Here is a 22,968-nt window from a genome sequence, read left to right on the forward strand (position 1 = left end):
GCCTCCCGGCCTACCTCGCGCGCCGCGCCGCCTTGTGGGAGTGGTAGTCCGGGCGCGGGATTCACAGCGCCGCGTGCGCCCCGGGCGCGCCGTAGCCGCGGGGCCCCGGCAGGGCGCTACGCTACGGAGGCGGCGCAGGGCGCTGCGCGGGACGGGTCGGGCCGGGTCGGTGCGCTCGCCCGCTCCGCCACTCAGCGCGGGAGGCCGTCGGGGCAGCGCGCCGGCGGCAGAGGGCCCGCCCGCTCTCCGAGAACAAGTTGTGGGTTGGCCGGCGCAGGCGAGCGAGCCCGGGCCGCGGGGACTGAGGAGGCGCCGCGGGTTTGCGGAGGTGAGTCCCACTCCTGGGCCAGGCCAGGGTCGGGGGCACGGCCTGGACCCCCGAGGGGCCGTGGCTGACGGGCGGCGCCTCCTGGGCATTGGCCGGTCCCGGCCGGGCTGGGGGCGCTGCTGGAGAGGGGAGCCGGCGGGACCTCGGGCAGGGGGAGACCAGCCCAGGGTGTTAAGGACACGGGAGGCGGCCTCAGCCCCTCCTGCCCTTGAGTGCCCTTATCTCCGGGCAGTGTCCCGGCCCCGGCGACGTTAGGGGATGTGTCCCGGGGCGGCCCCGTGGAGTGGGGGAGCAGGCGCGCCCTGTGTGCCCACTGGCCACCAACCACACTTCCTCCTCCCGTCCCTCTCTTGCTGGCGCTGGAGCGAACCGAAAAGTTACCCATGGTGGCCCTGAGAATGTTTGCTAGGCTGCCGGCTGACCCAGCTCTTCCTGTTGCCCACAGGAGGGGCCCTTCTGACCCTGACCAGCGCAGCCTTGTGTGGTCAAGTGGCCCTGACTGGGCTGGCTCTCGGGACCCCTTAACACACAGGAATTTGTGACCGGATTCCAGGCAGCAGGACCCCAGTAAGGCCAGGCCTGGGAGTTTGGGGTCCTGTGGCTCGGAGCCATGGCGTCCTGTGAGGGAAACGGGCTCAGCTGGGTGCTTGGTAGTTCCGAGCTCTTCCTGGGAGCCCCTCCTTTGGAGATCCCTGAGTTCCTCCCTCTGCCTGGGTCTGGGGGACTGTGTGAACCACTGTTAGGAGGATGCCGGTAATCACCCTCCCGCCCCCAGAGGCTGGGGGGAGGGGGTAAGTCGATCCTTCTACTTCTGAGTGCTTTTCTCAAATGTGGGGAGAGAGGTAGTGTTTCCCTGGCCCAAGTTGCAGAAGGAGGGCCCCAGATGGACGGGGAGCCTGAGAGCCACTGCTCTGCAGCCTGGCTGGTGGGAGCAGGTCTTGGAGAGGCCAGCTCAGCCTGGCCTTGGTGTTGAGCCCCCCTTACTTCCTCTCAGGTCGTTCTGCTCCCGGGAGGAGCACCCCTCTTTTCTTCTGCATCTGAAACTCTCTAGAGCTGCTTCCCCTGAGCAGCCAGGCTGGTGACCTCGTGACCTACTGAGAGCCAGGCTTAAGCCCCGCTGGGCCCAAAGCTCAGTGATTGCACAGCTTTAGACAGGGACCTTCGATCTCGGATCTTGTGTCTCTGCTTTGAGCCCCCCCCCCCAGACCACAGGCTCTGAGAGCAGGAAGTGGCTGGGCCCTCCGATCCTGCATCCGGAGGATGGCTCCAAACCCCTCTGCCCTTCTTGATGGGGTAATTTTGCTGAAACTCCTTGCTCTCAGGCCCTGCATGAAATTCTCTGGGCCCCTGTCTCTCAGGTAGCACTCTACTAAGCCCCACTTTACAGACCCGGAGGCCGAGGCTGAGGGGCAGCTGTGGCTTTTGGGGAGGGTTGGATGGGGCTGCACATCCAGGTCTCTGATCCACGAGGATGCCTTTCAGCCTCTTCCTTCCACCCCCGACGGTTTGTCTTTTATACATGGAGTTGAGAAGAAGGATTCTGCTGCCCTAAAAATTCTCTGAAACCACAGATGTTTTCACCGGCCTGAGCTGGTTGGTGAAGAGCCTAAGGGGTGCAGCCCAGACCCTGACCAAGGGTGCTCCGTGGCCTCCGGGTCAGCTGGCTCCTCACCCTGCTCTTTTGCCTGGACTGCCTCAGGCCCTCCCACCCGGCACCCACAGGAGCATCCCAAAGCAGGAATATGGTTTTGTCTCTCTTGCCTAATCCTTTCTGCCAAGTTCACAGGCAGGGACCACTCCCCCCCACCCCCTGCCCCGCTCTGCCGAGAATGCCCAGCAGGCCTGTGGTATCCCTTTGGCTGTCCCCAGCTCCCCCTGTGCCCAGCACTGCCCCATTCGCACCAAGGCAGGGTGGTCAGCGAGCATCCTCTGTCAGCTGCTCGCTGGCAGGCAGCTCTGGTGACCTAGCTCTGAACTCGGAGGGGAACTCCGGGGTTGGAGGGGGGGGCATCCAGAATGGCCCCTCTCAGCCTCTCATGGATGAGGAAGGGTCACTGGCCTCCACCTTCTTTGAATGAGCTGGAAGGAGGCTGTGGGTGGAGTTTGGGCTTGGAGACCTGCCCAGCCACACCCTGTCATCCTGGGTCACTCTGCAGATGGCTGTGCTGGTGCTGCCAGGACAGTGCAGGGAGCCGGGGGCTGTGGGAGAGCAGCATGGGGCCTCCCGATGCCTGCGGGATGTGCTGTCCCTCCAGTAAGGACTTGTCTGGGGCACCCAGGGTGGACTCGCACAAGGCCGAGTGGGACACACGGCCTCACTACCTGTCCTGGCAGCACCATCTCGCTTGAGCAACTGCTCCACACCCTGCTGTCTGCTTCCCTGAGGTCAAGTGCTGCAACCCCCTTTTGCTGGTGGCCAGGCTGGGGGACATGCCTGGATGGTGCTGCAAAATATCAGAAGGAAAATAGGTTGATAGCTGCTGTTGACAAGAGTCATGGTGTCTTTGTCCCGAGGAAGGCATCCATGGCTTCTACTCCTCTGGGTCGTCTTGGCCCAAGGCCAGAGTAGGGGAAGTCCTCCCACACCCAACCCCTCCACATCCACACTTCTAGGACCTCCTGCCCCTCCCCCCACGGAAGGGGAAAGGCGCGTGTTTGGAGCCCCTGCAGCTCCTGAAAAGGTACCTCCCTTTGGGGTGAGTTCGAGGCTCCAGTGCCCTCACTGTGAGGTGGCTCTGCCACCCTCGAGGCCCGAGGTCACTGGGCTGCCCGGGCCAGGGCTGCTCCTGCTGCCACTTGGCGAACAGAAATGTGGCAGTGCCAAAACCAAGCACACACATCATCAGACGGCAGTGAACTCGTGAACTAGAAACGAGATCCTGGTGGCATCCCTGATTCCCTGACAATAATTTCATTTTTCATGACGTACGACTGAGGCGGGTACGACTCCAAAGACAGAGGACAGGCCGTGACCCTGTCTCCTTCCGGGAGGCAGCCCAGACCCCCACGGCTTGTCCTCCAGCCTCCGTGCTGACAAGCTGCCCCTCACCCACGGGTTTGATTTTGAGGGGCCTGTCTCCGCTCCTCCCTCCCCAGAAAGCAGGGGCCCTAGAAGCAGAGCAAATCCCACCTGACACCTGCTGGTCGTTTATGTGACCAGTACCAGTGGGGCCCTGAGTTCTGGCCTGTGGCTGGATGCTTCAGGGCTGAGGTGCTGGACAGACAGAGAAGTCCAGAAACGCCAGCAGAGCGGCCACCTTAGAGTGTGTGCAGGCAGGGATCTGGGGCTCCAGCATTTCTCCCCAAGTTGGATGACAGGGAGTGCTCATTACCATTTTGTTCCTGGACCTGGTTCTTAGGGGCGTTGACAGCAATTTTCAGCAGAACCTCCACAGTCTCCTCTCAGAGGTTGACGATGCTGTTGTGGGGTTCTGGCCCGGCTTGGGAGGGCACCTGGGCCTCACAGCACTCCTAGAAAAGACTGTCAGGGGGACATGTGCCCTGTGGGCAGTTGGAGTGGCCAGGTGGTGCCAGGACCTGGGTCCAGATGAGTCTCGATGGCTACTGGCTGCTTGCCCAGAGCTCTGCCCCACCTGGGCACCTTTCCCTGGTGGCCCCAGCCATGGGCAGAGCCAGGCTGAGGGAGGCCTTGTTCCCTATGGCCCTGGCTGGCCTAGAGGTAGTTGTGGCCTTGGACCAGGTAGCAAGGAGCAGCTGAATCAGGCCACGCCCCTGGGGCCTCCAACCTCTGGGTGAGGGACAGATGCAGCTTCTAAAGGGTCATAGTCCCTGGCCACTTCCCATGGGAGTGTTTCCCTGGGGCAGTGGAGGTGGGACGGCCTCTGTGTGGCCTTTGCCTCGGGGTTGGCCCCAGTCTCGGGGTGGCAGGCAGAGTCATGTGGCCGGTCGACACCACTCTCCGACGGACTCTGGCTCCTGCCGATAAGCCTGGGGGCTGGGGCTGCTGCTCCAGGGGCCAGAGTCCAGACCCTTCCAGGAGAGGGACAGGGCATGCCCTCTGGGTGGATGTGCTCTTGGCAAACCTGCCACAAAGCCTCACCTCCCAAGGCAGAGCCCAGGCACGAGCACCGTGGATTTGTCCGGCTGCAGTGGAGCGGCGTGGGCACCCCCCTGAGAACCCTGGTCCTCACAGCCCTGCAGGCCGCCATGCCCCTGAAGCCTGGGGCTGTGGTCCCGGCATTCCGGGCACACTGCAAGGCAGACGTGTCTCCTGGACTGTGTCTGCTGTCCCTTTGGTGCTCCCCAGGTAGAGCCGCCATGTCCCCAGTGGCCCAGCCCCTAACTCTGCACCCCACTGCCCTCCCACCTTGCGGGTTTGGGCCCATGAGCTGCTGATATGGGCGCCTGACCCCTCGAGGGTGGCCGTGGGAGGATGCTGTCCCACCCATGCTAGGACAGGGCCCTCCTGGCATGGGGGGTGTTGTCCCAGCCCGGTTTCTGGAAGGGACGTAGGTGGGTTCATTCAGTGTCCTGGCCTGTCCCTCCCTCAGGCAGGAGTACCAGGCTTCACATCTGGTGGGTGCAGCTGGGGCACCCGGGCACAGGGAGCGATGCTCTGGGAAAGCCTGGGGTCCCCTCACGGCTGCTCTCCCTCCATGCCCTGTCCAGGCTGGTTTTGGGCGGCCTGTTGGGGTTGCTGCAGTTGTGAAAGCACCGTCGTTACAAGATGAGATTTAACGAGACTTGCGCCCGGGGCCCTGAGTGGGAGGTGGTGTGCAGTTGGCACATGGCAAACCAGCCAGGCGTGGGGCACGTACACCGTGAACACGGCTGGGCGAAGCGTGTACACGCGTGTGGAAGCATCATCAGGCGGCCCGTGTCTGCAGAGCCTGGCTGTCCCATGGGACTCTGGTGCCCTGTGTGTGCGCCCCACAGGCTAGCGGGGGCAGCCTGTGCTGATGCCCGCAGGACTCACGGGAGCCCCCGGAGCGTTGGGGGTACAGGGAGTAAGGATCCCGTGCCTCCCCGCCCTGGACCTGGGGTTCAGCCTCTGCCAGGTGTCGGCTCAGCCCTAGTCCTCAGTCGGGTAACTTGCCGTGGGAAGTGCCCTGAGGGCAGTGGGACGAGGTGAGCTGGGTGAGGCTGTGGGGTGTCACCCCCGGGACCCGGTTTGCCACCACCAAGACAGGCGCGTCCCACGCAGGGTCCTGAGGAGGGGTCACCCTCGTCCGGCCCTTTGTGCTCTTGTCACTCTGGGGGAGGGTCCCCTGCTGTCCCCAGCCGCTGCAGAGTGCTGGTAACGCCGGGTGGGGGGTGGGGGGCTGCCGTAGCCCCATGCCTGCACTTCCCTGAGGCCAGATCTAGGCCACCATCCCACTCAGATCTAGGGCAGCGGTTCCCGAACAAGGGCAAGGAGGCACTGGCTTGGTCTGGGCGGTGGGACAGGCACACCCACCCTTCGGGCCCTCAGGAGGCTGGCATTGCCAGCGTCTGAGCCCAGGCTTCTGCCGGGAGACGCGATTATGTTGCATTGTTCCTGAGACAGAGCAACCAGGGAGCGGCCCTGGGCAGTGCCGTCGGAGCCCAGGCGGCCTGGGCGCTGGTGAGTGAGTGAAGGACACAAGAAGGCATGGATGAAAGGACCTGACTCGGGGCGGGAGCACAGGGCCTGGGCCAGGCAGCCAGGGCTCCCCATCACCCCGGCGGGCCGAGCAGGGTGTGGGGGTGTTGGTGCTGCCATCCCCAGAACTCCCCAGAGAGGCCCTTCCAGGTCACCCTCCCCCAACCCTCTTGATTGCAGGGTCGGAGTTTCCTGAAGGTGTGTCGGGAGGCTGGCACGTGGGGTACAGCTGCTGCCGGGCTTGGGTGCAGAGCTGGCCCCTCTTGGTGCCTCGTGTGCTGTTCACATGCGGTAGGGGCACCAGCGTGCACCCCAAGTGTCTGTGACAGGCCTGAGTGCTCAGTCCCCCGAGGCTAAGGGCGTCGGTGAAGAGCAGGCGGGTCCTCACAGGACCTTGGTGCTCCTTCCTCCCAGCGAGCCAGGCCCACAGGCCCCCGGGAGGTCCAGGGCTGTGTCCTCACTCTTCCCTCAGCTCTACCTGCGTCAGGCACACGTGATGCCAGCCCTGACCTGGCTGCAGGTGGACTGTCTACCCTCACCCGTCCTTTGTTCTCACAGTGGACACAGGCCTGGACCCAGGCTTGAGTAGTCTTGCTCCATGGACACCTTTCACTGGGCTCAGCTTCAGCTCAAGCCCTCACCTGCTCAGGATTTGGCTGTGAAAGGGGAGTGTCAGAAACGCTTGGGCTCTTTTCCCACGAAGGGTTCCTATGTGGAGTGGGGTTCAGGAACCTAGGGGGGCTGTTCTAGTTGTTGTGGTGTCCGACTCGTAATCATGGGAGAGGCAGGTGTCTTGAGTGACCCCGCTTGAGATGGACGTGACCACTGGGAGTGTGCTCTAGCACAGCCCAGTACGGAAACCTTGGGCGGCCATGGCTGCTGCCCCTGGAGTGTGGCCCATCTTCGTGGAGGTGAGCATCAACCACAGTAGAGGAAGGACCTCAACTCAGCATAGGTGGTACGTGGTTCACGCGTGTTTCCTCCTGATTCCAAACCGACCTGGCAGCACATTGGACGTGTTGGGTGATGTAACATATGCTACAGAGATTCCGTTTACTTGTCCTGCCTTTCTTTCGTGGCTGTCGGAGGGTTAGAAATGACACCTGAGGCTCGTGTGATGCTCCCACTGGACGGCACTCCTGTCGGCAGGAGCCTCAGCCCTTCCTTCAGGGTCCAGGTGGGCAGTGTTGGCTTTAAAGGCCACTGGGGCCTCTGCCCCCACCGTCGGCTCTGGTCGTGCTGAGCAGGGGAGGCCTGAGTGGTAAGTGACTTTCGGGATCTCCAGGCCTTTTGGGCCCTATGCTGCTCTATCCTGTCCATGTCCCTTGGAGGAAAGGGTCCAGGTGAATGGTATTGCTACAGGGGACTCGGCTGGTCTGACTGAAGCCGTTACGGGGCAGGGGCCCAGACTTCTTCCACCTCTTCAGCCTCCAGAGCTGCGTGTGCTGCTAGTCACTTAGGTGTGGGCATCCCCACCCGTGTCCCCTGGACGCAGCATGGACCAGTGCTTCAGAGGCCTGGGCGCCCTCCAGCCTGCCTGTGTGCAAGGACACGTCCACCATTTCCACCCCTGCTGCTGGCCCCTGTGTCCGAGGGACTTGTTTGGAAGCTGGGAGAAGGGTGTCATTGGGTGACGGTGGACCTGGGGGTGGGGGCAGGGCTGCTGGTCACCTCTTTGGCCAAAAAGCCAATTGGACGCCCACCTTGGCCCAGAGCCTGGCCCAGGCATCTTCCCTGAACCTGACTGGAACGTGCCTTATTTGAAATGAGATGCACCTGGCCTTCCATTTCAGGGCAGATGCTCTTGGGCCCATTGGCCTCCCCCTGGAAGGCGGGCAGCCTCCCGGGTCCCTCCCTGGTCACCCATCTCTGGGTGCGGGGAGCTGTCCCTTCGGAAGGGCCATGGTGGCGACTGCACCTCCCTGTGACTTTGGACGGTGCCCAGTGCCCCTCCCAGAGGCCGTCCTGCCAGGGCTCACCTGCCCCACTGGGCTCTCCTCCCTTGTTTTTCTTTTCTCTGGCTAAATATCCCCTAAATCCTTTCTTTTAAGGCTGATACCCTTTTGGCCAGCGACCGTGGCACAGCCGCTCCTCCCCTGTGGGAGCAGAGAGGGGGTGCCACTCCAGGGCGGAGGCGAGCTGTGCGCCGGGGCTGCAGCCCTGTCGGGACCCCGGCTGTGGGGACCCCTAGTTTGGGCTCTCCTTTGCCACCCCAAGGCCACTTGTGTGCTGGGAACCTCCTTGGGCTCCTGGGGGCTTGGTGCCTGTGAATCACGCTGTTTCTTCTCTCTCTTTATTCTCTGTGTCATTTCTGTTGTTGTTGTGTGACTCGGACCAGCCCGGCCGCCCTGTCTCCTGCGTGGGTGCCCTCCTCCATGCTCCACCTCGCCAGCCGCCGCCGGCCACATGTGACCAGGCCTGGCTCTCAGCGTGGCCACCGTCGCGGGGGCCATGGGGAGCTCCGCCTCCTCGCTGGCCACTGAGACCGAGTCGGACCACGGCTTCCCCAGGGGACTGCCCTACCCGGGGCCCCCGGCAGCGGCCGGCTGGTGTAGGAGCGGCCCTGGGGGGCCTGTCTGGGGTGACACCCTGGTCACCCGGCAGCACCAGCCCCCACGCCCCCGGGCCCGAAGGTAAGAAGGTGGAGATGGCGTGGCCCCGAGGGGCCCTGAGGGGCGGGTGCTGCTGTCAGGTGCCCCTTCCTCATCAGAGGGACTTTCAGAGAAGTGGGGTCCCTGTTCCTTAGGGTCCTCTGGCAACTCACATTCCCCCAGACACCCGAGAGGCTCTGGGGTTGTTCACTCAGTAGAGAAGGCCCGGGATGCCGGCCCCTCCTGGAGCTGGGCTGCAGGTCTCGCCCGGCTGGTCGGAGGTGGTTGGGACGGGACCTTTCAGCCCACCTTGAGCCCGGGGCTTGCTTGTCTGCTGGAGCTGGAGCTTCTTGCTGGGTGGGGAGGGGCAGGGGCACAGCATGCACCGAGAATGCTGGCTTGCTTCCCATGGGATTTGGGGGGCACTGCCCTGGCCCCCCACCCGTGTGTGGTGCCCTGCTCTGATGTGGCTGCCTGCAAGGGAGCAGAGGGGGGCGTGGGTCCCCGCTGGCAAGGCTGCACACACCAGCTCCCGCCAGCTGCAGCTGTGGCTGCGCTCAGACCCGCCCTGGCTGCCCTGGATCACCTGGAGAGCTTCCCCTTGGGGTGCTGGGGTGACGGGCGTGGGGCAGCCCGGGCACTGTGCCCACTGCTCACGTCTGGGTGAGTTGGGCTCCGACGTCAGCCACGCACACACGGACGCCCCCGCCTTTGCCCCGTCCTGCGGCCTCACTGGAGGGAGAGGTACCTGGTGCACAGCAGACACTCAGGGTCCACGGACCTCCAGCCAGAAGCAGCCTCACTCTCCTGGGCCCCCACACCTGGGCTTAGTGGGTAGCAGACACCCTCCTCCATCTCCCGAAGGCCCCTGCCAGCCGCCCTTGGCTGTCACTTCTCTCGGACACAGCCCACTTGTGCAGGACAGTTTCCTGGTGTCTGTGGGCCCCACGCATGTCCTGGGCTCACCGTCTAGGTGGCCAGCAGGCGAGTGGGAGCAGGACCCGCCTCCTGGGAAGCTTCAGGGGTAGTATAAGTGGTCTTGTCTGAGTTACCCTAGTGGACGGAGTCATGAGGGCTTGAGGTCCAGAGGGATGTGCTGGGAAGCGGATGGTGGCAGGGACCAGGAGTTAGCAAATCGCCTCAGTTCGCTTGTTACTGTATCAGTGACGCGTTTTATCGGGGTGTAACGTAACCCACCGCCAGACCCTCCGCTCCTAAGCCTGCGGCTCAGTGGTTTTAGTCCACGTGTGCGGTTGTGCAGCCATCAGCGCGATCCAGTTTCACAGCATCTCTGAGACCCCATCTCCTGTCCATTTGCGGTCACCTCCCACCCCCTGGAAATCACTCATCCACTTTTGGTCTTTGTGGATTTGCCACAGAGACCAAAAGTGGACATTTTACGTTTTACGTCAAGGGAATCACACCTTTGTGTCTGCCTCTCTCACCGAGCATTGTGTTTTCCGGGCTCATCCATGGTGTAGTATCAGTGCTTCACTCCTTTTATGGCTGAATGATGCTCCACTGTGTGGAGTTTACCTGCTTATTAGTTGATGGACATTTGGGCTCTTCGCCCATGGATTTTATGAATCTGCTGCCGTGAACATTTGTGTACCGGTTTTTGCATGGACGTGTGTTTTCACTTCTCTTGGGTAGATACATAGAAGTGAGTTGCTCGTGTTTATTGTAAGTTTATGTTTAACTTTCTGAGAAACCGCCAGGCTGTTTTCCACAGTGGCTGCAGTGTTTCCCATCCCCACCAGCCGGGCAGGGAGGGTTCTGGTTTCTCCCCACCCTCCCAATGCTGTTACCGCCCACCGTTCTGATCCTGGCCTCCTGGTGATTTGAGGTGGTCGCTCATGCTGGTTTGATCAGCTTATCCCCAGTGGCTGGTGCACCTCTTCACGCCTTTCTCCATGCACACGTGTCATTTTATTTCTGCGTATTTATGTCCTCAGGATAAATCGCCAGGGGTAGAATTACTGGGTCCAGGGGGCGGGGGGGCTGCGGTGAGCAGCAGAGGTGGTGACCCTGTGCCCCAGCGCGTGTGTGCCTGTTGGATCTTGGCTCACACTGACCAGCCAGTGGCCTGGGCAGGCAGCGCCCTCTCTTACTCTCTGGCCTCCCGCCAGGCCTCTCCGCGGGCTGGCGCATCCGGCCTGGCACTCCAGGCAGGTACTGTCTGCCCCTGGGAGCAAGTTGTGGGAAGAGCTGCCAGTGACCTTGAGGAATCCAGACACCCAGCATGGACACTAGAAGGAGCGGCGTGGGGGGCTGGGCGCCACAGATGCAGGAAGAGGGGCAGAAAGGCCGGCTGCCAGGACCCCTCCCCACACCCATACCTGGACACGTGGACGTGCACGTGCAGACGGTCCGGCTGACTCTTCCCCTGCTCTCATGGGCCCCGGGCATCGTGAGGACACCCGCCGCATGCAGCCCACCCTTCACTGAAGAGCCTCCAGGTCTGGGCGTGACACCCACCACCAAGCCAGGCCAGGAGCTGCGAGGCCTTGAGGAGTAACGGGCATCCACCACCTACGAGCTTGGGCCTCCCCTGGGGACACAGAGGCGGAGAGGACAGCCCAAGGCTGGCTGAGGATGACCTTGGAGGGAGGGGCCCACGTGCCCCTCAGAACCAGCAGGGGGTCAGGTGGCCACATCCTGCCTGGGAGCCTGGGCTCGGGTCTGCTGGCCTGACCAAGCAGGGTCCTTGAGTGGGGACAACACTTAACTCCTCTCAGCTTTTTTGGGGAGGAAAAGGCCGTCCCCAGGCTCCTGCAGGCCCTGCGTGTCCCAGGCCCTTCCATCACCTCCCTTTTGAACTGGAGCTGAGTGTTGCAGCCCCAGGGAATTGAGGGCAAAGCAGGTATTTCGTGTCCGTTTCCCACTTGGCTGGCCTTCCTGTCGTGCGGAGTAACGCCCGTGTCCTGGAGTTCGGTATGCTGGTCTCTGACTTCCAGGCTTTGTCTGGTGCTCTGGCCTCACCTCGGACACTCTAGGGATCCAGGTCCTGGGCCCCCAGCACACCAAGGTGGCTGTGAGGGTGACCCTGTGTGTGGAGACCAGAGCAGGGTAGTTGAGGGGGTGGGGGTGAAGGCCCAGGGCTCCTCCGGACACCTGGTCGCTGACCCCAGAGCCACTTCATCTCCGCCCACCTGGTGACGCTGAGGTGCAGACTGAGGTGTGGGCCGCAGGGGTCCCTGAGGGAGCACAGCTCCCACCGCCTCCAGGTGTCACTTGCTGTGTGTCCTGGGTGTGGCCTCATGTTCATCTGGCCCAGGGACTGGCCAGCTGTTGGGTCATGAGAGTGGGTGGGACTTGGGCTCTCTCCCCCTCCTGTGTCTGCTCAGCATGTCTGGGACCCAGGGGCCTGGAGCTGAGGGCAGGTGTGTCCTAGGAGGGCCCCAGGCCCACCTGTCCTGTGCTGGGGGCAAGGGCCCAAGTCTTCTCCCTGGACACCCCTGCCAGGAGCAGGTGGTCCACAAAGCATCAGACCAACTCTGCAGGCCAGGTGGGGCACCCAGGGCAAAAGACCATCCTCTGAGCCTGGGTCCCACGTGGAGGCTGCCCAGGACCCAGCGTGCGTGTGCACGTGTGTGTCTGTGTGGGCACACATGTACCCATGCCTTGACCATGGGCCCTTCTCTCAGTGGGGAGCAGTGGGGGAGGCTCCAGTCATCTCCAGGCAGATTTCTTAGGCTTTTGGTAGTGCAGAAGCCAAGGCCAAAGCTGACCTGGCCAGGCCCCACCCCCGTGCTGGTCACCCCAGGGCCCGTACACCCACTTGGGTGCTGTGGGCAGCCTGTGAGTCTCAGCCACACGCCCGAGAAGGCGGCTTCACGGTTTGCTCTGGACCAAGGAACAGTGCGCTGCTTGGGGGACATTGTTTGTTTGTTTGTTTTAATATTTATTTGGCTGAGCTGGGTCTTAGTTGCGGCATGCGGGATCTTTATTTTTTATTTTTTTATTTTTTTTTAAATTTTTATTTATTTATTTATTTATTTTTTGGCTGTGTTGGGTCTTCGTTGCTGTGCGCGGGCTTTCTCTAGTTGCGGCAAGCGGGGTCCATTCTTCATCGCGGTGCGCGGGCCTCTCACTATCGCGGCCTCTCTTGTTGCAGAGCACAAGCTCCAGACGCGCAGGCTCAGTAATTGTGGCTCACGGGCTTAGTTGCTCCGCGGCATGTGGGATCTTTCCAGACCAGGGCTCGAACCCGTGTCCCCTGCATTGGCAGGCAGATTCTCAACCACCGCGCCACCAGGGAAGCCCACATGCGGGATCTTTAATTGAGGCATGCGGATCTTTAGTTGAGGCATGCAGGATCTTTAGTTGCGGCATGTGGGATCTAGTTCCCTCACCAGGGATCGAACCCAGGCCCCCTGTATTGGAAGTGCGGAGTCTTAACCACTGCACCACCAGGGAAGTCCCTTGTTTGTTTTTTTTGAAGAGGGAACTTTTCTTTCTTCCTGAAGGATTTGGCACAAACATACCATAAGAAGCACAAGCTTCATGCCTTGTTATAAAGAACAGTTGAATTTTCTGCCAAGCAGAGCAGCTACAGCCAGGTTAGGAGACTGTGTGTGTGGAGCGTGGACGCCCCTCGCACCCGGGTTAGTCCTCAAGAGGCGGGTTGCGGGGCCAGCTCTGCCCCCCCCAGAGGCTCCCAGAGCCCTGCTCCCACCCACCTCCTCAGCCCCCAGGAACCATCAGGCTCCTCTCTGCCTTTGGGTTTGCCCGTCCTGAACATTTCCTGTGGATGGAATCACACCGCGTGTGGCCTCTTGTGTCTTTCGGGGCTCGTTGGTGTTGTGTGTTGGTGCTTCGTTCTTCTTGGTTGCTGAATGATACTTCATGTTTCGTTTATCCATTTATTCATTGATGGATACTTGGGTTGTTTACACCTTTTGACTGTTGTAAGCAGGTCTGCCATGAGCATGTGTGGATGTGTGTTTGTGAAGAGCACCAGTTTTCAATTCTTTGAGCATATACCTAGGGGTGGAATAGCTGGGTCACAATTGTGGTAAGTCTGTTTAACTTCTTGAGGAACTGTCAAACTGTTTTCCAAAGCAGCTGTAATATTTTACATTCCCACCAGCAACGTAGGGAAGGCCTGTGGTTTCTCCAGATCCTCGCCAGTGCTGTTACCATCTGCCCTGTTGGGTATGAGGTGGTACCTTGTAGTAGTTTGATTTGCATTTTCCTGATGGCTGCTGGTGCTGAGCATCTTTTCATGGGCTTTTTGTGTATCTCTGGGGGAAAGTCTCCTCAAGTCCTCTGCCCATTTTTTTAATAATACTTATTTATTTATTTGGCTGTGCTGGGTGTTAGTTGCAGCATGTGGGATCTTTTAGTTTTGGCGTGCGGGATCTAGTTCCCCAACCAGGGATCGAACCCCAGTTCCCTGCATTGGGAGCACGGAGTCTTAACCACTGGACCACCAGGGAAGTCCCCATCTCTGCCCATTTTTAAAAACAGGTTGTTTGTTGTGTAGTTATAAGAACTTTTTATATATTCTGGATACTAGACCCTGATCAGAAATAGATGATGGGCATATATTTTCTCCTCTAGGTTACCTTTTCACTTTTTTCATGGTGTCCTTTGAAGCATGGAAGTTGTTAATTTTGATGAAGTTCTTCTTTTTCCACTTTGTTTGCCTGTACTTTTGGTATCGTATCTAATAATACATTGCCAAATCCAAGGTCATGAAGATTTACTCACATTTTCTTCTTCGAAGAGTTTTATAGTTTTCGTTCTTACATTTAAGTCATTGATGCATTTTGAGTTAATTGTTGAATGTGGCATGAGGTAAGGCTCTGGCTCATTCTTTAGCATTTAAACCCAGCTTTCCCAGCACCATTGATTGAAAAGACTGTCTGTTCCCCATTGAATGATCTTGACACCCTTGTCAAAAATCACTGACCGCGGCCTTCCCTTGCAGCCACACGCACTCGCCCGGGCCCATGGCTGCGGTCGGGGAGTGGTCCTGCGCACGCTGCACCTTCCTGAACCCGGCCGGCCAGCGCCAGTGCTCCATCTGCGAGGCCCCGCGGCACAAGCCTGACCTTGACAAGATCCTGCGGCTCAGCGTGGAGGAACAGAAGTGGCCCTGCACCCGTTGCACATTCCGCAACCTCCTGGGCAGGGCGGCCTGCGAAGTGTGTGGCTTTGCCCCCGAGCCCATCCCCGGGGCCTCCCTGCTACCCGTCATCAACGGGGTCCTGCCGGAGCCTAAGGGCAGCTGCGGGGAGGAGGCAGGGCCTGCGCGGACGGCAGGGCTGGCGGCCGTGGAGCCAGTAGGGGGGCGGCCGGAGGAGGTGGAGGGGGAAGAGGGGAGTACGGCCGCATCCGGGAGTGGCTGGGCCTGCCAGCGCTGCACACTGCACAACACGCCCGTGGCCAGCTCCTGCTCGGCCTGTGGGGGGCCGCGGAAACTCTCGCTGCCCAGGATTCCTCCCGAGGCCCTGGTGGTCCCAGAAGTCGTGGCTCCTGCAGGCTTCCCCGTCATGCCTGCCCCGCCCCAGCCCGGGGAAGGTGCCGATGCCAACCCTCCCTCTGCTGCGGACCAGGAGCCTCCCCGGGGGCCACCCTTCAGCCCCTTCTCGCCTACCCTCCAGAACAACCCTGTGCCTCGCAGCCGCCGCGAGGTGCCCCCCCAGCTGCAGCCACCGGTGCCTGAGGCCACCCAACCCTCGCCCTCTGCCAGCTCCAAGGGGCCCCCCCAGGGCCTGGGGCGGACCGCGGCCGGGACCTCCCGCCTGGCGGAGCTACTGTCGGGCAAGCGGCTGAGCTTCCTGGAGGAAGAGGCAGCTGAGGGTGGCACCACGCTGCGCCCACCTGGTCCCGCCAGCCCTGCCCACTGTGAGGCTGGTGGCGCCACACCGGGCAGCGACGTCATTGACCTGGCCGGCGACACCGTGCGCTACACGCCCGCTAGCCCCTCCAGCCCTGACTTCACTACCTGGTCGTGTGCCAAGTGCACGCTCAGGAACCCCACAGCTGCCTCCCGCTGCACAGCGTGCGGCTGCTCCAAGCTGCATGGCTTCCAGGAGCACGGCGAGCCTCCCACCCGCAGCCCCGACTGCAGCGTGGACAAGCCCGGGCCCTGCTTGGCCCACAAGGCTGGCCGCCTCTTCCCCACAGCACCATCTGAGCACCCGGGCCAGTGGGCCTGCCCTGCCTGCACCCTACTCAACACGCCCCGAGCCAAGCACTGTGCCGCCTGCCACACCCCCCAGCTCCTGGTGACCCAGCGCCGGGGTGCAGCACCCCTGAGACGCAGAGAGAGCATGCACGTGGAGAAGCGGCGGCAGACGGACGAGGGCGAGGCCAAGGCCCTGTGGGAGAACATTGTGGCCTTCTGCCGGGAGGTGAGGCCCCTCTGCATCGTCTGTCCTCCCCCGCTGTCTCTTCTCCAGCTGGGGGGAGGGTGGTACCCTCTTCCCGAAGCTCAGAGCACCTGCCGGCCCTGAGCTTGGGTGGGGCCACCAGGTCACTGCTCGCCTGAGTGTGCTGGACCCTTCTCCCTCTGTGTCCACAAGGGTCCATGACCCTACAGTCCGTGGTCCTGACCCCTCGGCCCCACTGTGAGTTCCTGCAGATGGTGGCCCCACAGGGAGGTGGGGACAGGTAGCGGCTTCACGCCAACAGGCAGGCCTGGTGCTTCCCGAAGCCGCAGAAACCCTGCTGAAACTCAGGGTTGGGGTGCCCCTTCATGCCTTCTTCCCTTGGAGCTGCAGGAGGCCTGAGCCCAGGGCATCACCCACCCCCAGGGGCGTCCCTGGAGAGGGTGTCCATTCCCCCTCATGCTGCTACCCTCTGTCAATGCTGGCAGCCCATCCAGGAGCTTGTGTTCTGGCTGCCCTGCCCCTGTCAGGTCCCCCCACTTTTCTTTCTGGGGCCTGCAGTGCAGTGGGCTGTGCAGGGAGGCCACCCAGGCCCCCTGCAACCCAAGCCCACCACGCAGCCTACAGGCTGGGCGCTGCACCCTCTCCCTGGGGCTCACATACTTCCCACTGACCTGTTGCCCGGCCAAGCCATCCACAAGGGTCAGGGGGCTATACATGTGCCCACCTCTTCCTCTGGGGCTCAGGCAGCAGGGTGCTCTCTTGGGCAGTGGGTCCAGCCTGACCTGAGCCTGTGGCCATGGTCTCTGCAGAATGGCGTGAACTTTGTGGACGACAGCTTCCCCCCTGGGCCCAAGTCTGTGGGCTTCCCCGCGGGCGACAGCGTCCAGCAGCGTGTGCGACAGTGGCTGCGGCCCCACGAGATCAACTGCTCTGTGTTCAGGGACCACAGTACCTCGTGGTCCGTGTTCCACACTCTCCGGCCCTCAGACATCCTTCAGGGGCTCCTGGGGAACTGCTGGTGAGTTTGGGGCACCCACTCGGGGCGGGCAGTGGGCGGCAGGCAGGCGGGCCGTGTTCTCCGTGAGCCCCAACCTCACGCAGGTTCCTGAGTGCGCTGGCGGTGCTGGCCGAGCGGCCGGACCTGGTCGAGCGGGTGATGGTCACGCGCAGCCTGTGTGCAGAGGGCGCCTACCAGGTGCGGCTCTGCAAGGATGGCACATGGACAACGGTGCTGGTGGACGACATGCTGCCCTGCGACGAGGCCGGCTTCCTCCTCTTTTCCCAGGTGGCGCCGGCGGGCACGGGGTGGGTGGCAGGCGGGGGCCGGGCGGCAGCAGGCCTCACAACTCCAGCCCCCCCCTGCAGGCTCAGCGCAAGCAGCTGTGGGTGGCCCTCATCGAGAAGGCTCTGGCCAAGCTGCATGGCTCCTACTTTGCCCTCCAGGCCGGGCGCGCCATCGAGGGCCTGGCCACGCTCACCGGCGCCCCCTGTGAGAGCTTGGCCTTGCAGGTCAGCTCCACTAACCCCCGCGAGGAACCAGTTGACACTGACCTCATCTGGGCCAAAATGCTGAGTTCTAAGGAGGCTGGGTAAGAGGAGCGGCCATGCTGGGGCATGGAGTGGTGGGAGAGGCGGGGCCAGCGCCCTCTGACTTGTACCACGTCTCACAAGATATCTCGGGCATGGGCTGACCCCAGCTGGAGCCTGGCTCCCCAGCTGCACTGCCCGTCCCACCTGCCCTGGCAGGGTAGCAGCAGGCAGGATGCTGTCCGTTGGCCTGTACCTAGAAGGCCCTGTCCTGACTTGGGCCGGTGATGACCATCAGCATCCTCATGGAGCTGTGTGGAGTGAGCCCCACAGAGGCACCTGGCGGCAGCAGCCGGGGCAGACGGGTGGGGGGAGTCGGGGGGACTTCTGAGCCCCAACACGCATTGGCCAGTGTCTGGGGGGGGTCCCGGACCCCAGGCCTGGGAGAGACAGCTCATTGGTGCTAGGACCCTTGCACTCAGCTGTTGCTGGGCAGTTAGGCGGCCCCACCCCTCAGGGAGCAGCAGCCCTGAGCTGGCAGGATCAGCCGGCCTCACCAGGCCTCCGAGGGCCCTGGGTCTGCCTGTCCCCCAGCGCAAGCCCTCTGAGCTCTTGGGCCAGCACTTCCTGAGTCCCATGTGTCTCACGTGGGTCTCCCAGAGGCAGGGAGGGCCCCCCATCTCGTGCTGCACCTCCCCGGAGGCAGGTCCGGGCCGGCAGGGGTCCCCTGGAGAGTGAGCCCACCCCCGCGTCATTGAGGCCCGTTACTGAGGCCAGCGGGGCTGCTCTTCCTGCACAGGTTCCTCATGGGCGCCTCCTGTGGGGGAGGCAACATGAAGGTGGATGATGCCACCTACGAGAGCCTGGGCCTGCGCCCCCGCCATGCCTACTCCATCCTGGACGTCCGTGACGTCCAGGGCTCCAGGTAAGTGTGGGTGTGTGGATGTGGCAGGGGCATGGGGGCATGAGCGTGGCCCTCAACCCTGTGGTCCGCAGGCTCTTGCGCCTTCGTAACCCGTGGGGCCGCTTCTCCTGGAACGGCAGCTGGTCGGACGAGTGGCCGCACTGGCCGGGGCATCTGCGGAGCGAGCTCATGCCGCACGGCAGCAGCGAAGGCGTCTTCTGGATGGAGTACAGCGACTTCATCAGGTACTGGACGCTGGGCAGCCATGTCCAGTGTCGGCCCCACGGCTGCCCTGCTTGCCCCAGTGTATGCGGTGTCCTTCCCCGGGGAGCCTGGCCTGTCCTTCCTGCCAACCAGAGGCCTGGTCCATCCTGGAATCCGGGTCAGCACAGGGTGGGGGTGTTTCTGCCAGGGCTCTGTCTGTGGGTCAGCCTTAGGGCTTCATGCCCCCTGGTGGTGTCCACAGGCAACAGCCAAGACCAGGGCTTCTGGGACACTGATCCCAAGAGATCCCGATGGGCAGAATGCCTGCTGGGGTTACCCTGCCCAGGGACGAGCGCCGTGTCCGGAGCGAGGATGGGGGCTGCTCAGCAGGGCCGTCCTCTTGCTGCCCAGGTACTTTGACTCCGTGGACATCTGCAAGGTGCACTCGGACTGGCAGGAGGCGCGTGTGCAGGGCTGCTTCCCCAGCTCGGCCAGCGGGCCGGTGGGCGTGACGGCCCTCACGGTGCTGGAGCGTGCGTCCCTGGAGTTCGCCCTCTTCCAGGAGGGCAGCAGGTGGGTGGGGGCGGGGTGGCAGGGGTGGGGCCTGGCAGGGGTGGGGGCGGGGTAGAAGGGGCGGGACAGCTGGGCAGGGCCTGGCCACCCGTGACCCCTGTGGGCCACTGCAGGCGCACGGACTCGGTGGACAGCCACCTCCTGGACCTGTGCGTCTTGGTGTTCCGGGCTTCATTCGGCAGCGGTGGCCGCCTGAGCCTGGGCCGCCTGCTGGCCCACAGCAAGCGTGCAGTCAAGAAGTTTGTCAACTGCGACGTGATGCTGGAGCCCGGCGAGTACGCCGTGGTGTGCTGTGCCTTCAACCACTGGGGCCCCGCACCGGGCCCACCAGCCACACAGGGTGAGTGACCCATGCCCGCTCACACAACCCCCACCCAGGCCCGCTGGTGGGACCCCTGCCCCACCCAGGCCCAGCATGGACCCCCACCCACGCCTTCCGGCCACTCCGCAGGGTAACCGCCCTGCCACACCGGCACAGCCCTGCCTGCACCCAGCGGGGAGGTCTGCCCGCTCTCCTCACCCAGTGTCCCCCACAGTCTCCAGCCCCTCAACAGGGGTCCCACGCGGCACCCCGGAGCCACCCGGCCACGTGCTGGCCGTGTACAGCTCAAGACTCGTCATGGTGGAGCCCGTGGAGGCCCAGCCGACCACGCTGGCGGACGCCATCATCCTGCTCACGGAGAGCAGGGGCGAGCGGCACGAGGTTGGCGTGGGTCCGGGGGGGAGGGGGAGGGCGGTGGCTGCCCACCAACCCACCCACACCTGCACTACCTGCACCCAGGGACGCGAGGGCATGACCTGCTACTACCTGACGCACGGCTGGGCGGGGCTCATCGTGGTGGTGGAGAACCGGCACCCCAAGTCTTACCTGCACGTGCAGTGCGACTGCTCCGACAGCTTCAACGTGGTGTCCACGCGTGGCAGCCTGCGCACCCAGGACAGTGTGCCGCCCCTGCACAGGTGGGCACCCCTGCACCACCACCCCCCCACCGCCCCGCGGCCCCCAGCCTCCACAGGCCCTCATCGGCCCCCCTCCCCCAGGCAGGTCCTGGTGATCCTGTCCCAGCTGGAGGGCAACGCCGGCTTCTCCATCACCCACCGCCTGGCGCACCGCAAGGCGGCCCAGGCCTTCCTCAGTGACTGGACGGCCTCCAAGGGCAGCCACAGCCCCCCACTCACGCCCGAGGTCGCTGGCCTGCATGGGCCTCGGCCGCTGTGACCACCCTGCCCCCACCTGCCTGCCCCCACACGCACTTTACGAGGGAGACCCCAACACAGGATGCTTGAACCAGAATCTCAGGACCCCCACCCAGGGAGCGCCAGCGGCATGGCGCATCTTCCCCTGGGCCTTCCTTCCTGCCCCTCCCTCCTACCCAGGGCCTCATAACCACCAAGCAGAATACCTCGAAGTGGCCTCTAGCTCGAGGGAGCTGTGTGCCAGCTTCTCTGACCAGCCCACCTTGAGGTCTGGCTCAGATTGCCAGGGCCAAGGTAAGGCTGCCCCTTCCCATGGCCTGGGGCCTCCTGCCTGGGTAAGGCAGCAAAGAGCTCCATTCACAAAACCAAATCTGGCGGGTCAGAGGCCAGGACCCCAGCATAGGAGCAGGGACCACCCCTGTTTTGGGGGGGTCAGAGAACAGGACCCTGGGGTGAGCAGGGACCACCCCCCCTTGAGGGGTCAGGCCAGGACCCCAGGATGAGAGCAGGGACCACCCCCATTTTGGGGAATCAGGCTAGGACCCCAGGATGAGAGCAGGGACCACCCCCATTTCGGGGGCTCAGAGGCCAGGACCCTGGGGTGAGCAGGGACCACCCTCCTTGTGGGGTCAGGCCAGGACCCCAAGATGAGAGCAGGGACCACCTCCATTTTTGGGGGTCAGGCCAGGACCCCAGGATGAGAGCAGGGACCACCCCCGTTTTGGGGGGTCAGAGGCCAGGACCCTGGGGTGAGCAGGGACTACCCACAGTTGTGGGGTTAGGCCAGGACCCCAGATGAGAACAGGGACAGTCCCTTTTTTGGTGTGTCAGAGGTCAGGGCCCCAGGATGAGAGCAGGGACCACCCCCTTGTGAAGGTCAGAGGCCAGAACCCCAGGTGAGAGCAGGAACCCACCCCCTTTGTGGGGCACGAGGTCAGGAGCCTTTTCTCCCCAGTTTGTCCCTAGGTCCCATCTCCCCCCAAGCCCTCATGAGGCAAGCAGGGGTTCCTGGAGTCCCAGCAGTGTCCCAGGAGGCAGGTGCCTGGTGACCATGGGCTCAAGCAGGGGTGGGGAGGGACACTATGCAATTCCTGGAGCGCCAGCCAGGATTGAAGCCATGCCCCAGGCTGGGGTTGGGGCAGTGGGTCAGGTGGTCCTGAGCCCAGGCCCAGCCCTGTGCTTGGTGAGGGGGTTTGTCCTCAGCACCACCTGACCTCTGCTGGGAGGAACAGTCCAGGAGAAATCCTTGGCCAGCCCTGTCCAGGCACATGCAGGGTGTGGCCCTTCCCAGCCCCTCCACGCCTCAGAAGCCCAGCGTCCTCCCTGTGGCTGCTCAGCCCTGAGTTCTGTGTCTGCCTGAGGATGACTGAGGCCGGCTTCCTGGGCCACCTGGCCTCACTGTCCTGCAGCCCCCAGGCAGCGTGTGGCCCAGTCTGTGGCCCCTCGCTTCCCATGGGACTTGTAGGGGGGTGGGTTTACACCTGGAGAAGCACCCAGAAGCACTAGACTCCCCTTTGGGCCTCCTTTATATTTCTCCTTTTACTCTGAGCTGTGAGTATTTTTAACCCTGTACATACGGCAGCTCTTCTGACACAGAGGCTATTTTATCAATTGTCAGTACCATCCCTGTAGGATGATTCTCCATGGGTGTTTCCAGACTCAGGCTCCGATGGACCAAATAAAAATGTTTTGTTTTGTAAGGATTCCTCCTCATCTGTCTCTCCCAGGGGTTCCTGGCCCCTCACCTCTCCTCCAAGGGCTGAAGGGCACCAAGGCCCTCCTGGTGACAGCTCCTCGGGGTGGCTGAGCCAGTGCCCAGGCCAGCCTCACAGGGAGCCTTTAGGGGTACCCTGTTCACCAGCTGCCTGCACCCCAGGAAGGACTGGGTATCCAGGTAGGACAGAGGCTCAGGCCAGACCCCACAGTGGTTGGCAGACTGGTCCCCACGAAGCCTCAGAAGGACCGTATGTGTGCTTGGCTTTTCCCAGAGAGACATCTGCGTTCAGGGCGCCTTTCTGCATCCATCAGAGTCATGGGCGGAGCAGAGGAGTGAGGGGCAGGGAGAAAAGTTTGTCTCCCACGGGTGGTGGGGTCCTGTGCCCCCTCCCTCCTGTCCCATTTTACAGATGGCGGCCGGGACCAGGCACACAGCCTGCAGTCCCAGCCTGGGCTCCCAGGTTGGAATGGCGGCGGGCCCGGCCTCCTAGCCGAGAGGGGGGCTGGGGTGCAGAGGCCGCTCGGCGCGTGTAAGAGGCCTGTCACAGGCCAGCCTATCGAATGTGAAAGCAATTAAAGCCACCAGCAGTGTTGGCTCCAGGCGGGCCTCGGGCAGCAGGGGAGCTGCCACAACACATCTCCCCTCAGCACCCAGAGACGCCCGCCCTGCTCCACGGCTGCGTGGCCACGCCAGACCTTCTCCCGTGGGCCGGGGGCTGGGCTCCCCCGTCACCACTGGGACGTCCCGGGCAGCCTGCACCCACGTTCCTCCAGCCCCAAGATGGCCCAGGAAGCAAGATCAGAGAGGCCCAGCAGGGGTCTCCACAGTGGGGTGGGGGCTGCGTGCCCACCCTGTCGGCTGGCCTGGAGACCCCGGCTCACCCCAGCCAGCACCCGCTCCCCTCGCACCCCTGCTCCAGCAGGGAGAGGCTGAGGGGAATGGGAGCTGGGGGCCCCCCGCTGGCGACACCCTTGGTGGGGACGCGGCAGCTCATGGGAGGTGC

General features: G+C 62.9%; 1 protein-coding gene across 3 annotated transcripts; it reads left to right on the plus strand.

Moving 5' to 3' along the window:
• Positions 1-94: 94 nt before the first annotated feature.
• Positions 95-21,948, plus strand: CAPN15 (calpain 15). Of its 3 annotated transcripts, none has more exons than XM_082430845.1 (13): positions 95-328; positions 8,248-8,542; positions 14,436-15,864; positions 16,653-16,861; positions 16,945-17,128; positions 17,209-17,432; positions 18,170-18,295; positions 18,367-18,519; positions 18,890-19,051; positions 19,165-19,391; positions 19,588-19,754; positions 19,833-20,011; positions 20,097-20,240. In XM_082430845.1, exons 2-13 carry the CDS (start codon positions 8,361-8,363, stop codon positions 20,104-20,106), a joined length of 3,252 nt encoding a protein of 1,083 aa, XP_082286971.1. In that variant the 5' UTR covers positions 95-328; positions 8,248-8,360; the 3' UTR covers positions 20,107-20,240. The 3 variants fall into 3 exon arrangements, with proteins under 3 accessions (XP_082286971.1, XP_082286970.1, XP_082286972.1); XM_082430844.1 differs by having other exon boundaries at positions 98-328; positions 20,093-21,948; XM_082430846.1 differs by lacking the exon at positions 8,248-8,542 and having other exon boundaries at positions 100-328; positions 20,093-21,948.
• The last annotated feature ends 1,020 nt before the right edge of the window (positions 21,949-22,968 follow it).

The sequence above is a fragment of the Balaenoptera physalus genome, assembly GCF_965194825.1.
Source record: "Balaenoptera physalus genome assembly, chromosome: 16".
Lineage (NCBI taxonomy): Eukaryota > Metazoa > Chordata > Mammalia > Artiodactyla > Balaenopteridae > Balaenoptera > Balaenoptera physalus.